Source organism: Monodelphis domestica, chromosome 4 (genome assembly GCF_027887165.1).
Source record: "Monodelphis domestica isolate mMonDom1 chromosome 4, mMonDom1.pri, whole genome shotgun sequence".
Lineage (NCBI taxonomy): Eukaryota > Metazoa > Chordata > Mammalia > Didelphimorphia > Didelphidae > Monodelphis > Monodelphis domestica.
The window spans coordinates 392,596,589-392,611,808 of NC_077230.1; the positions used below are offsets into that span (position 1 = coordinate 392,596,589).

Genomic DNA, 15,220 nt, shown 5'->3' on the forward strand with positions numbered 1-15,220 from the left:
TAGTAACTAACCAGCATTTATACATAGAAAAGCTCTAACACTTGCAAAATACTTGCCAGTGACTTCATTTTGATTCTCACAACAATTCTGGTAAAGTAAATGCTATTCTTTTTTGTTGGGGAAGAATTTTCAGTGGGGGGTGGGGCTTTCATGCATTTGTTTATTTCTTATTCCAAATTTTCTCCCTACCTCCAGGCCCACTCCCACAATTGAAAAAGGCAAGCAGGTAGATGCTATTTTTATCCTGATTTTATAGGTAGAGAAGTTGAGGCACAGAAAAGTTAAGTAACTTGCCCAGGGTCACACAGCTAGCAAACGTCTGGGGCAGGATTCAAATTCAGGTCTTTCTGATTCTCCATCCATTATGACACTTGGCTAGATATGTGTTGGACTAAATGTCCAATGCAGTACTTTCCAACCCTAACATTCTTTAAGTTTGTGAAATGACCCCTAAAGTCTGACTGATAATAATTGGTCCAGTCCCCCAACCTCAATTCAATAATTCTTCAATACTTCCCTGGACCTATGACATTATTGATCCAGGCCCTCTTTTGTAATGGAGACAGATTGCAGCCAATTTAAGGCTTCCCATCTTGCATCTTCTCATGTTTCTTGGCCATTTTTTTTCCTAAATCAGACCTGTGACTTCATTGATGGATAAAGTCCTCAGTGAAGAATCTCCCCTACTTATGGAGACTGGCCCTTGCTCTATGAACTGCAGTCTCAGAGGTGACCATTTCTTGCCCAATTCTCCTCATGCATCTCTCATAGGAGATCAAGTCTGTCCAATACTCTGGAGATTTCCTCTAATTCTTTTCATATTACATAAGTCTCAGTGAAGTTCAAAAGTTCATCCATTAGACCTAGCCATAGTGCCAGCTTACCTCCTTTGTTGGTCCTACATTTCTTAGACTCTTATCTTTTACACCATTGGGATGGACCTTAAATAGAGAGAGATTCCTAGAGGTCCCTCATTGATTTGGAAGAGCACACTTTACCATTATCTATGTTGTGTTATATTTTTAATCTGTTTTTTAACCCCTACCTTCCATTTTAGAATCAATATCAATTCCAAGACAAAAGATCAGAAAGGCCTAGGCAATGGGGGTTAAGTGACTTGCTCAAGGTCACACATCTAGGAGGTGTCTGAGGTCACATTTGAACCCAAGACCTCTCTTCTCTGGGCCTGGCTCTCTATCCATTGAGTCACCTAGTGGCCCCTATTGTTTTGCATTATTATTTTATTTTATTAAATATTTTCAAATGACATTTTGATCTGATTCACTCTGCACTTAGAGTTTTGCCCATGAATTTGACACTTTTTAAAATAGCACTCCTTGTAAATCAATCAGTCAATTGACAAATATCTGTTAAATACTAATATTAAATGCCACACTCACAGGTCCTATCCCTGGACCAATGGGCAGTCACCCAGAACACCACTAGAGGAGTGGGAAAGTTTCTAAAATGTAGACCAATTCAACAAACATGGAATAAGATGGAGATGGGCGTAGGAAGGAGGAATTCATTCTAGGCGTGGAGACTAGCTTCATCTCCAAGTTATTCCAGCTCTAGGATCTAGAGCTTGCACAATCCTAGAAGTCTTTGAGACTCGAAGTCCCAATGAGACATGGGAGGAAAGGATTAGCAGAGGCCAAATGGTATAACAAAGTACAAATATAGATGGTAGAACCAAGTGCCATGGTTAGTTAGGTGACACCATAGTGCATAGAGTGCAGCGCCTTGAGTCAGAAAGACCTGAGTTCAAATCTGAACTCACATACTTCCTTGCTGTGTGACCCTGGGCAAGTCACTTTACCCCATTGACCTCAGTTTCCTCATCAATAAAATGATCTGGAGAAGGAAATGGCAAACCACTAATATCTTTGCCAAGAAAATCCCAAATAGAGTCATGAAGAGTTGGACATTACTGAAATGACAAACAAGTGCCATGGAGTTGTTATAGAAGTATAACTCTCTGTGTTATAACAATCCTGGGGACAAGTGTTATAGGTCATAAGATCATCAATTTAGGGCTATGTGGAAAGAAACACTTACTAAGAACCTACTCTGTGCCAGGCACTATGCTAAGTGCTTTACAAATATTCTCGTTTGATCTGCAACTTGAGATACATGCTATTACTATCTCAATTTTACATTTGAGGAAACAGAGGCAGCTACATGACCCTGGGCAAGTCATTTAACCCTGATTGCCTAACCTTTGCTGTTCTTCTGTATTAGAATTGTTACTAAGATAGAAAGTAAGGGTTGTTGGGGTTTTTTAAATCAGTCTCAGTAAGGTCAGATGCCCTTTTTTTAAATCAGTCTTTAAATCAGTTCAACTGAACAAACTTCCCCAAATTTTTTGTTTTGGCATCCCTCCATTTCTCAGTATATGCCTCTCTTCTCTCTTATCCAGGGATCAATACTTGTAACAAAGAATTAAAAAGAGAGACAGAGACAGACAGAGAGACAAAAGAAACAGCTCTGCAAAAATAACCACTATCTCTTATAAACTGAGTCTAATGGCATTTCCAGTGCTGCCCATAGCGCCACTCTCAAGCCCTTACATCCTGCAAAGAAAGGAGAGACATGTTTTCATATCTCCCTTCTTCAAAACCAAACATGGTCCCCCCCCATCATGCATCTATGCAAACCTTGCTTATATACTTATGATGTACAAGTCCAGAGCATAATCAACAAGATGGCTAGATATGACACAGGCCCTGTCTTCAAGGAGCTTACAATCTAATAAGATTGTAAGGAGGCTATAAATACATAAAAAATAATTACTAGATGGCGTAGCACATAGAGAGCTTGACTTGGTGTCAGGAAGACCTGAGTTCAAACCCTATCTCAGATTCTTGCTAGTTGCAAAACCCTGGAAAAATCACATGATCTCTCAGCCTCAGTTTCTGCATCTACAAAATGGGACTAACATTTGGCATCTAGTTCCCAGTATTGTTGTGAGAATTAAATAAGATAACATATGTAAAATGCTTTGGAATCCTAAAAATGCTCTTCAACTTGTTTGCTATTACTGTTGTTATTAAATAAATATGATACAAGGGAGAGAGCCAAGCAAAGTGTAAATAAAAATTTGCTGAAGAGGGAAATTACTTCACAAGGGTTATGGAGGAAAAGGTGAGTTCAGGGGCTTCCTGCAGGAGAGAGCTTCTCAATCGGGTCCTGAAAAAATGGAAGGGATTAAAATAGATAAAGATGAGATCTGAGCAAAGAGTTCATTCCAGGCATGAGGGAAATGCCTTGAATAGAGGCACAGAGGCAAGAGAAGATAAGGTATGGAGCAGCCCCAGGTTACTTGCAACCTACAAGTTAGCAAAAGATTATGGGGGAGAAGGAGATTCATGGAACAGGATATATGTTCCTGAACAAAGGTTTGCTGATTGTACGATGGATGGATGGATGGATGGGTTGATTGATGGATGGATGGATGAATGAATGCATGCATGGATGGATGGATGGATGGATGGATGGATGGATGGATGAATGCATGGATGGATGGATGGATGGATGGATGGATGGATGGATGGATGGATGGATGAATGCATGGATGGATGGATGGATGGATGGATGGATGGATGGATGGATGGATGAGTAGATAGATGGATGTTCAGATCAGTCCCGCCAAGGTGATCCTCTGCTCTATCCTCAAGAGTAGGTTAGGCCAGACTAAAGTCTGGCTTCCCCCTAGTGGTTTTTGCCCTGCGAGTGCAAACCAAGATGGACAGAATTAGCTGGATGGACCAGGTTCCCTTTCTTTTTCCAGAGGCTTATCTGATGGTTCATTTTGTCTTCCCAAATAGGATGAAGTTGAGTTTGGCTACATTGATGCTCCCCACAAAGGTTTTCCTGTGGTTCTAGATTCCCCCCGAGACGGGGACCTAAAAGACTTCCCAGTGAAAGAACTCCTGGTAAGATTCACTGGGGCTTCTTACCTAGGTGTGTGTGGTTCTTTTTTTTTTTTTTCAACTCTTACCTTCCATCTTACAATCAATACTGTGTATGGGTTCCAAGGCAGAAGAACAGTAAGGGCTAGGCGATGGGTGTCAAATGACTTGCCCAGGGTCACACAGCTGGGAAGTGTCTGAGGCCAGACCAACTAGCTGCCCCCATCATCTATGTTTAAAGATAGAAGGCTCACCATTCACCCAAAGAGCCAAAGAGGGGGCAAATTACACTGAGAGTCAAAAGACTTGAATAAGAAGCAGCCAGATTAGAAAGGCAGCTTAGTCAAAAAGTCCCCAGAAGACCTAGGTGTGAATTCCAACCTGCTACTTAACTGCCTGTATGACCTGGGTCAAGACTGGGCCTCAGTTTTCTCATCTGTAAAGAGAAGGAGTACAACTCAAAGAGTCTAAGGTCCAAATTCCTAAAATAATCTCTCAAGCCCCTTTTCTTTATATAATCAAGTGGCTGAGCAGAAAGAATTGCCCGCAGGCTTGGAGTCAGGAGAGCTGGATTCTGGTGCCAGGGCTGCCTTGCTATATGACCCTAGAAAGTTATCTGACCTCCCTGGGCCGCAGCTGCTGCCTCTGTAAAATGAGGATTTGAGGTTCTCTGAGGTCTTGTCCAGCCCTAACATTCTACGATCACTAAAGATGTGGCCTTTGGGGTCAGAAAACTCTATAAGAGCAGGGAAGGGCCCTCAGGTAATGGGATGTGACTAGCCTCCCTTCCAGTTCTAAATCTATAATCTATGTCCAAGGTCCTAAGTTCAAATTCTGCCTCATATCATTGTTCCCTGTGAAACTGTGTACAAGTCACTTCATTTCTATAGTTCTCAATTTCCTCATCTGAAAAATGAAAGGGTTGGACCAACTGATCTCTAAGGGCCTTTCCTTCAGACAACTAGGCAGTGCCTTAGTGCACAGACCACTGGACCTAAAGTCAGGAAGACCGGAGTTCGAAACTCATCTAAGACAACCTACTAGCTGTGTGATCCTAGACAAGTAACCTAACCTCTGTCTGTCTCTATTCCCTCAAATGTGAAATCGAGATAGTAATAGCATATATCTTAAGTTGAAGATCAAACAAGATCATATTTGTAAAGCACTTAGCACAGTGCCTGGCATAGAGTAGGTTCTTAGTAAGTGTTTCTATCTAGCCCTAAATCAATTATCTTATAACCTATAACACTTGTCTCCAGGATTGTTAAGAAGATAAACTGAGGTATTCATGTGAAGCAATAGATCCTTTGCAAACCTTAAAGCAATATGTCAATGTCTCATTATTTTTGTTGCTATTATTATCTGCTAGCTGCCTTATGGTCTCAAGTATAAGGATATCAGATATCCTTTCCCCAACCTATTACATATCTAATAACAGGATTTTGTAATTTACCCCATCCCTTAGACATAGGGTCGGCCACATTACATAGGGAGAAACTGAGTCACATTTAATTGAAGGGGCTCTCCTCTAGCTCCTTGCTTCTGGGAAGGGCCTCATGCCATGGTCCAGCCCAGGTACCATCACCAAGGGGAAGGACACTGGTATATATACATACCTGCTTGGGAATCCCACATCCTACACCTTTTAGCTCTGTGACTCCTAATCTCAGTTGTCCCTTCTGTAAAATGAGTATCACCCTACTGGGGCCTTCATGAGGATCAAATGAGCTATCACTTTTTAAACTTTAAAGTGCTATAAAAATTTCAGCTATGGTTGTGAGTCCAAAAGATAACAAATGCTACCATGGATTTTTAGGGTAAAAGAGGATTTTAGAGATCACTAAATCCAAAATGCCCATTTTAGAGATGGAAACAATAAGACTCAGAGTAGTCCATGAAAGTGAATAGCAGCATTGAGCTCTGTCCTTAGGAACATTCTCTAAATACCTTTCAGCACCAAAAGAGTCCCCCCGTTTTTTTTTGCTCTTTATGTTTTTTTTTGTTCATGAATTCTTCACATATCCATAAATTGGATAGGTGATATTTTTCTTGTTCTTTCTTGAGAATTCTTTTCTTTTTTTCTTTATTTAATTAATTAATTTAGAATATTTTTTCATGGTTACAAGATTCATGTTCTTTCCCTCCCCTCCTACCCCTCCAGTAGCCGATGTGCAATTCCACTGGGTTTTACACAGTCATTGATCAAGACCTATTTCCATATTATTGATATTTGCACTACAGTGATCATTTAGAGTCAATATCCCCAATCATATCCCCATTGAACCATGTGATCAAGCAGTTGTTTTTCTTATGTGTTTCTGCTCCCACAATTCTTTCTTTGGATGTGGATAGTATGCTTTCCTTGAGAATCCTTTTGCACATGATCCTTTTTAAAAATTTTAAACCCTTGCCTTCTCTCCTAGTACCAACTCTAAGAAAAAAGGACAAGAGCTGGGCAAATGGAGTTAAATGACTTACCCAGAGTCACAAAGCTAGGAAGTGTCTGAGGCCAGATTTAAACCCAGTTCCTCCTGACCCCAGGACTGGCACTCTACCCATTGTGCCATCTAACAGCCCTATACATAGTTCTTAACATGGGTCCACAGACCCTCTGATAGATTCTAAGGGCTCCATAATCTTGCATGAGAAAAAAGTTACCATTTATTTTTATCTCTAACTGAAATTTACAATTTCCTTTCATCATGATTTTTTTTAAACCAAGAAAATATTCTGAGAAAAGCTCTAAGTTTCACCAGACTGTCAAAGGGGTCCATAACACAAAAAGAAATTAATCTAAACATGCACACACATGTACGCGCACACACACACACACACAAATAGATCATAAATTTAGAGCTGGAAAGGACCATAGAATTTAATGTATAACTATTTTATACTTAAGTTATATTTTATAGTTAAGACCTAGGCAGGATAAACTAATTTGCCTAGAATTATATCCCTAGTAAGTATCTGAGGTGGGATTTGAACCCAGGTTTTCCTGTCTCTAAGCCCAGAACCTTCACTACTGTTACCCCTTAGGTATGAGCTCCAGCACCCAATAGCACCAAGAGCCCAGTAGTGATGGAGACAAGGGACCAACACTTCACTAATTGTCCTCCTCCTCTTTCTCCATTTGTTTCTAGTGTCCTTAGCATGGCCCAAGGCCAAGGGCTCAGTGTTGTCATCACCCCAAGTGGCTTGGGCCAGGCTGACTTTGTCAGCTTTGTGCTACATGCCTGGTCCCGTTGTCGTAAAGCTCCCCAGCTGTTCCAGACACCAGGGCCCCCACCTCACCCACCTAGCCAACTAGGATTTTCAAGGCGAGAGCGTGCTAAGCTTTAATTATTTGTCTACAACCCCAGGAGTGACTATTCCTGGAGAATTGTGACATGATGGTCGGAGGCCAAATTCCTCCCTGCCTTTTGTCACTAGGGGCCCACAATAGCACAGGGAACTAGAACTTGGCCTCTGGCCCAATTATGGCATTGTTTATAGGACAGCTCACAAGAGCAATCAATCCTTGATGGATAGAGTTACAATAGAAGGAATACTAGAGATCATAGAATTAGTGCTGGGAAGGGGCTTAAAGGTCTTCTGGTCCAATCCCCTTCATTTTATAGATAAGGAAACTGAGTTCCTGATGAGGTGCCTTGCCCAAGGGCACCCAGGCAACAAGGTAGGAGAGCGAGGATTTCAAACCAAGTTCTTTGACTCCAGATCCATCGTTCCAAACCATGGCTCAGAAAAATGAATGGGATCATGGAATTGACAACTGGAGTGGACCTTAACTAGTGAAACATACCCATTTTGAAGATGAAGAAATTAAGGCCCAGAGTGTGGTAGCAGAGCTCAGATATGAGGCTAGGTCTTAGCAGACTACAGGCTCAGCATAAATCATCAGAATGATTTGGCAGCCAAGAAAGAAAATGTATTCTTAAACTTCATTAAGAAAAGCAAAGTACCCAGAATACAGGAGTTGATCATCTCAGAGTTCTCTGCTAGGATCAGACCACATCAGAATTACTGACCCTCATCTTGTAGGAGGAATGTTTAAGCTGAAGAGTATTCAGCAAAATTCAGTCAGAATGGGGAACAGCTAGGTGGGTCAGGGGATAGAGAGCCAGGTCTGGAGAGGGGAAATCCTGAGTTTAAATGTCGCTTCAGACATTTCATAGCTGTGTGACCCTGGGCAAGTCACTTAACCCCCTCCCCCATTGCCTAGCTTTTCCAGCTCTTCTGCCTTGGAACCAATACACAGTATTGACTCTAAAACAGAAGTTAAGGGTTTAAAAAAAGAAGAACCCATTATAGACACTCAATGTCACACTCATCACCTCTATAACTCACCCCCAAGAGGGTTGGGATTCCATTGAACAGAGGAGATGAGCAAACCTTGGCACATAATGGACAACTGAGTGTTGACTGGATTGGGCAAACAGGGGGCCAGGGGAACAGTGGATGTGTTTAATAGACAAGGAATGCTAACAGCGTGTGCTATCTGCGCAGGGTCCAGATTTTGGCTATGTGACCCGGGAGCCCCTCTTTGAGGAAGTCACCAGCTTGGATTCTTTTGGGAACCTGGAGGTCAGCCCCCCTGTGACGGTGAATGGGAAGGAGTACCCCTTGGGCAGAATTCTCATCGGCAGCAGCTTCCCTCTGTAAGAAAGCCCTTCTGCCAGCAAAGCTTTGCACATAGGTCAAGTAGGTTGTTGCCTACACAGTGTGATTCAAGGATCCCTGGGAAGGTTCCTCTGACCCACACCCCAAAACATCTACTGATTATGCATGAAATTCCACCATTCAGTCCTTTGGGATAAGCTTTGCCTTCTCTTCCTGGGGTCTGCGCTTTCAGCCATTCTGCAAACATTCAAGTGTGTACTGTTTGCAAGATACAATGGAGACAGAAAAACAACCCCTGTTATCATGGACCTTATATTCTAAATGCAGGTTTCCTCAGATAGATGCTCCTCAATAGATACTATTGTTATCCCCTATAATATATGTGTATATAACATGCCACATAATATATTATTATTATTCTCCATACATTTTATAATATAATCTATAATAGATTATTCTTCTATATAATGCATTCTTCTATATATTCTTCTTTATATAGTCTATATATATTCTTCTATATAATGAATGTTTATAGGAAATACCATATAAAATTATTCCATATAACATATGCATATATTACACCATATATTATTATTCTACATGGTATGCTTATATAATATAGCACATTATTTTATTTCATATAATATGTATTTATATAATTTACTATATAATTTATTATTGTTCTATATTATATATGCTTATATCACCACATCATAATATATTATTATACATTAAATTATATTACATATAATAAAACAGCATCTATATATACCACATCATAATATATTATCATCCCATATAATATTATTTTGTTGCTTAGTCATTTTTCAGCCTTGTCTGACCTTTTGTGACCCCATTTGGAATTTTCTTGGCAAAGATACTGGGGTGATTTGTCATTTCCTTCTCCAGTTCATATCATAGATGAGGAAACTGAGGCAAACAAGGCTATGACTTACCCACGGGCACATAGCTAGTAATATGAATTTGCACATCCACATTAAGTCCCTAACACTTTAGAGTGAATTTCTTTTGGTGTTTGTTTCTTTGAATTCTTTAAGTCATTTCCTCCCTGAGAGGATGCAGAGGAAATGGGGAAGATGAGATGAAAGGAATGAAAGAATTCTGTGCCTTCTAGGAAGAGATTTCTGAGAGCCATAAAGTGTGGTTGTAGGGATAGGAAGAGACAAGTTTCACTAATTTCATCATCTCCATCCCATCCTGGCATTCAGATGAGCAGAATGGAAGCCAGGGGATGGATAATTCTTCCACGATGACTTTGACTCGGCTCCCCAATTCAAGAGAGAATTCACTGTTTGTGGAATAATGGAAGGAACATTAGATTTAGAATTAAGGGACCAGAATGTGAATCTTGGCTCTGACATTTACTAGCTATATGATCTTGAGTCCAAGGTGGCTCCTATGGAGTCAGGAAGACCCAAGTTTAAATTCAGCCTCAGATACTTCTTAATTGTGTGGCCCTCCCTTAGCATCTATTTGCTTTAATTCATTGAAGAAGGAAATGACAAGCCACTCCAGTATCTTTGCCAAGAAAACCCCATGGACAGTGTTGGTGTGTTATCATCCACAGAACTTGGAGAGTCAGACACAACTGAACAACTGAACAATGACCTTGGGCTAGTCATTCCTTATCTGTGAGCTTCAGTTCTTCATGTGCAAAATGAGAGGAGACTCAATGACCTCTTAGATCCTTTCTAGCCCTAAATCTATGATCCCATATGCTAACCCCAGGGAAAGAGCATTACTTCTCTTCTTGACTCCTCATTTTTTGAAAAGTCTCATGTATATGAGATTGTCCTGCTTCTCAAGGATCAGTTCAATTCTTAAACACATTCTGGGTGCTCGGCTAAGCCCAGTGAGATATGACCGATGGCTGCCATCGATGGAGCATCCTCTTATAGAAAAGGGAAAGGGGGTAGCTGGGTGGCTAAGGGGATAGAGAATGGCTTAGAGACAAGAGATCCTGGGTTCAAATTTGTATTTAAAAACAGGTCCTAGCAGTGTGACCTTGGGCAAATCATCCAACTTCCATTGACTAGCCCTTACTGCTCTTCTGTATTGGAACCAATACTTAGTATCAATTTTAAGACAGAAGGTGGGGGCAGCTGGGTGGCTCAGTAGATTGAGAGTCAGGCCCAAAGATAGGAGGTCCTGGGTTCAAATATGACCTCAGACACTTTATAGCTGTGTGACCCTGGGCAAGTCACTTAACCCCTATTGCCTAGCCCTGACCACTCTTCTGCCTTGGAACCAATACACAGTATTGATTCCAAGTCAGAAGGTAAGGGTTTAAGAAAAAAGACAGAACATAATGATTTTTAATAAATAAACAAAGAGAAGGGAAAGGAGTAAACATTTATATAGCACCTATTATGTGCCAGGTACTGTGCTAACTGCTTTATAAATATTATTATATTAAATCCTCACAACAATCCCAAGAGATATTCTCCCTATTTTACAGGTAAGGAGACTGAGGCAAGTAGAAATTAAGTGACTTGCCCAGAGTCACACAGCTAGGAAGTGTCTGAGACTGGATTTCACTATGCCACTTAGCTGCCTCTAAATCTCTTATTATTAAAATAATTATTAAATCTCTAAATGCCTCACCCCTCTCAAGGCAAAAAAAAAAAACCAAACCCTTAATCTTTGGACTAGTATCTGAGAAACTTAAGGAAAAAGACAGTTTGATATGCCCACTTTATTCCTGTAGGGTAGTAATGTCAGTGGAGAAAACAAGGTGCAGAGAATAACCTAACAAATGGAACAAGAATCAATCAGTCTACAACCATGGTTATCCCTTCCACATCGTAGGGGTTAGGGATGGGACAGATCCAGAAAATCTGCGTAAAAATTTTTGGCCCTCCCTTCGTACCAGAGAAGAAGTCAGAATCTTTTTCTTTTTCTTTTATGGGATGTTTGCATTAACTTATTGTAAATTTTGGGTTAAGTCTGCATTTCTGAGTTTCTAAACTTTTTTCTGTGTCATCTGCTGTTCTTCACATGTCATCTGTCACTTCCGCAAAACTCCTAAAAAATTCTTATTGATTTTCTTATACCAACCTACAATATAGCAAAACCACGATGGGAAAAGTTGTGATGTGCAAGGGATATTGGTCTGGAGTCAAGATAACCTGTATTCCAATTTCGCCTCTAACACTTTCTAGCTGTATGACTTTGGACAAGTCACTTAACTGCTCTGTGCCTCAGTTTGGGAATAAATTGGGGGGGGGGTAAAATAGCACTTACTGAGGAGGAAAAAAGATAATATTTATAAATATTTATATTTATAATATTTATAAAGATAATATTTATTTTATTTATAATATTTATTTATATTTATAATATTTATATTTATATGATATTTATAATTAATGTTTTTATATGTTATATATATTTATAAAGAATTTAGCACAGTGCTGGCACATAGTAGGTGCTAAAATGAAAAGTAAGCTATTGTTATTGTCCTTTATGTGCCAATGTAGTTTAATAGGTGCTGGAGACAGAAAAACAAAAATAAAAGAGTCCCTACCTTCAAGGAGCTTCAGTCCTCGTACCAACAAATAGTGAAAACAGTAAGCCTGGGGTTTGAATCCTGCATCTTATATTTACAGTCCTCTTATGGATTTTGGTCACTTCTCTCTGCATCTCAATTTCCCCTACCTATAAAATGATCTCTGTAAAATGCCTCTTACAGATCTAGATTTCATAATTCAGTATGTCAAGAGTGTACAATCTTATTCTCACCTCCCAATATCAAACCATATCTATGTTTATACATATAATATTCATATGTATATAAAATTTAATAGTAAGAGCTAAGGGAGAGAAGCCTAAGGCTCAGAAGGTAATTAAAGGAACAAGGTGATGCAGTGGCTAGAAAACTGGGTTTGGAGTCAGGAAGACCTGCTTTCAAATCCTGCCTCAGAAATTTGCTAGCTATTGTGATCCTAAGTGGTTCATGTTAAATCACCTCAGTTTCCCCAATTGTAAAATGGGGATGATAGCATCCACTTCCCGGTGTTCTCATAAGGATAAAAGGAAATAAAGTATTCTGCAAAACTTGAAATTCTTTGTAAATGATGATTCTTATTAGTAAGTGATTTTCCCCTGGTCACACAGCTGAGGCAGAATATGAACTCAGGTCTTCCTGGCTTCAAATTCAATATTTTTATCCTCTTCATCAATAGTGTCAAACTCAAGGCCTGAACTAGATATTAAAATGTACATGAAAATGTGGAATATAATAAATAAAAATATAGTACAATATAGATAATGTTAATTTGTGGTTTTCTAAGTCAGTATGTGACTGCTTGGTAGGATAGAGTGCCGGACTAGGAGTCAGGAAGACCCGAGTTCAGCTGGGTGACCATGGGCAAGTCATTTAACCCTATTTGCCTCAGTTTCCTCATCTGTAAAATGACCTGGAGAAGGAAATGGTAAACCATTCCAATATCTTACCAAGAAAAAAACCTAAATGGGGTCTCAAAAAGTTGAACATGACTGAAGAACACAAAGCTAGAGCTAAGTATAATTCTGGCTTTGATAGCTACGAAATCACACAGCCATTTACTAGTCTTGTGACCTTGAGCAAGTAGATTGTCTTCTCTGAGCCTCATTTTCCCCATCTGTAAAAGGGGAGGAGTTGAGGGGAACAGAATATCAACTTACCTACCTCACAGGAGTCCTGGAAATGAAGTGCTTTGTAAACTTTCAAGGCACTCCAGGATGTCCCAAAAGATTTATCGGTTACTATTTCTGCTGTTGAAAATTAAAGATGCCCTGCGACTTCTGGGATGCCTTGCATATAAGTCTAAGCTATTATCAAATAAGAATTTTCCAGGCTCATTGAAGGGGAAGGGGCAAGGAGGGAACATGCTGGTGTCTTTCTGAAGCCTTTCTCTTTTGTCGACCTTCCCATCCTCAGGTCTGGAGGGAGGAGGATGACAAAGGTTGTAAAAGATTTCCTCCAGGCCCAATTAGTGCAGGCACCTGTGGAACTGTATTCTGACTGGCTGATCGTTGGCCACGTGGATGAATTTATGACCTTCATCCCCATCCCAGGCAAGAAGGTGAGCAGGGACAAGAGGCTTATCCAAGCCTAGGGGCTCACTGCTGGCTTTTGCCAACATGGGACAGTGTCCCAGGGAAGGGGAGGAAGAAGGAAGTTGGCTGAATGTTTGTGGTAGAAGCTTGGTCATGCCACCCTTAGAAAAACAGCATGATGAGAGACAGTGGGGTCCAGGAGACAGAGCACTAACTTTGGAGTCCCAAGACCTGAGTTCAAATCCAGATTTCCACCTGGCCTTCTGGAATTGGCCCACTTATATGAGGAAGGGTCTTCTTTTTTTTTAATACTTACCTTCCACCTGAGAATTAATACTATGTATTGGTTCTAAGGCAGAAGAACAGTAAGGGCTAGGCAATGGGGGTTAAGTGACTTGCCTGGAGACACACAGTTAGAAAGTGTCTGAGGTTAGATTTGAACCCAGGACCTTCCTTCTCTAGACCTGGCTCTCAATCCACTGAAATACCCAGCTAACTTCTATGAGGGAGAGTCTTCTACCCTACCCACGAATGCTTTCTAGTCTGAGTCCAAATCCAGGCCTGCATTGCTCTCATAGGAGAAAATGGTCAAAAAGGTTCTATCCTCAAAGATAGTCTTTCAAAGAGATCTATCTTACCTTGGATTGAGAGGCAATAGAAATAGGTTATGTGCCCTCTTCTTCAGTGATCTTCCCCTAAAAGACTAAATCACCTCTCTCTGCCATGATTTTCCTTAACTGTGAAAAAGTAGGATCATCTCTGCTGATTTCCTACCACCTAGAGATATGCTGAGGAATGAAAGAGGATCTGATCTGAGACCCTTAGAGAAAGGCGAAATATTAGGATATTCCTCCTGACTCTCATCTTTTGTCTCCTTCCCTCCTGCTCCGTGGCATTCCTGGGGGTCTTCTCCTTCAGGAATTCCGGTTACTCATGGCCAGTACCTCTGCCTGCTACAAACTCTTCCGGCAAAAGCAGAAAGAGGGACATGGAGAATCTATCTTGTTCAAAGGTAAGTGGCCAAAGGGCCTGGAGGGAGGACAGAGGCTTTTGATGGGGAACGAGGAGAAGCATTTGGGTAAAAGGAAAGATTAGCCATGGGTTAGAGTGTCACTGATACATAAACTAAGGTGTACTGAAGGATGTCTCCAATAGTTGATTCTTAGAGCTCCCTACAAGCCCTCCCTTGGTGTCTCCATCCAAAAGAGGTCCTAGGATAGATGGGCCACGAAACTAAGGAGGATAGAAATTCTGGTGTTCTTACTATCACCCTGGGATAAGAACTGAATGCATGGCACTCTGCTAGGCCACAGGAGTGGTTACAAAACAATAGAAAGTATCATGACATGTATTAGCTTCTTGGTTTACAAAATGCTTCACATCCATTATTTCATTTGATGCCCATAGAAGTCCTGTAGGATTATCCAGGATTATTACTCCTTGTCCAGCCATTCCTTCTCAGTATCTCTTTACTGGATCATCACCCATGATCCATCCCCAATCTCACAAGGCTCTGTCCTGTGATCTTATCAGCTCCCATGAATTCAATTATTGTCTCTATTCTGTGAGTAGAACAGAGACTTTCCAACCTCTGTATATCCTTCCCAAAACTCCACCTTGAACTTGTC

General features: G+C 40.6%; 1 protein-coding gene and 1 long non-coding RNA gene across 3 annotated transcripts in view; one reads left to right on the plus strand and one right to left on the minus strand.

Annotated features, from left to right (window-relative positions):
- LOC100026094 (protein-arginine deiminase type-2) overlaps positions 1-15,220 on the plus strand; it is a 70,278-nt gene that overhangs the window by 43,350 nt on the left and 11,708 nt on the right. For both annotated transcript variants that reach the window (XM_056795702.1, XM_016422154.2), the window contains 4 exons: positions 3,828-3,935; positions 8,418-8,569; positions 13,474-13,618; positions 14,511-14,604. In XM_056795702.1, coding sequence (XP_056651680.1) covers positions 3,828-3,935; positions 8,418-8,569; positions 13,474-13,618; positions 14,511-14,604 — 499 coding nt within the window. The remainder of the gene's footprint in view (positions 1-3,827; positions 3,936-8,417; positions 8,570-13,473; positions 13,619-14,510; positions 14,605-15,220) is intronic.
- LOC130453896 (uncharacterized) overlaps positions 1-15,220 on the minus strand; it is a 54,120-nt gene that overhangs the window by 4,214 nt on the left and 34,686 nt on the right. The window lies entirely within an intron of this gene.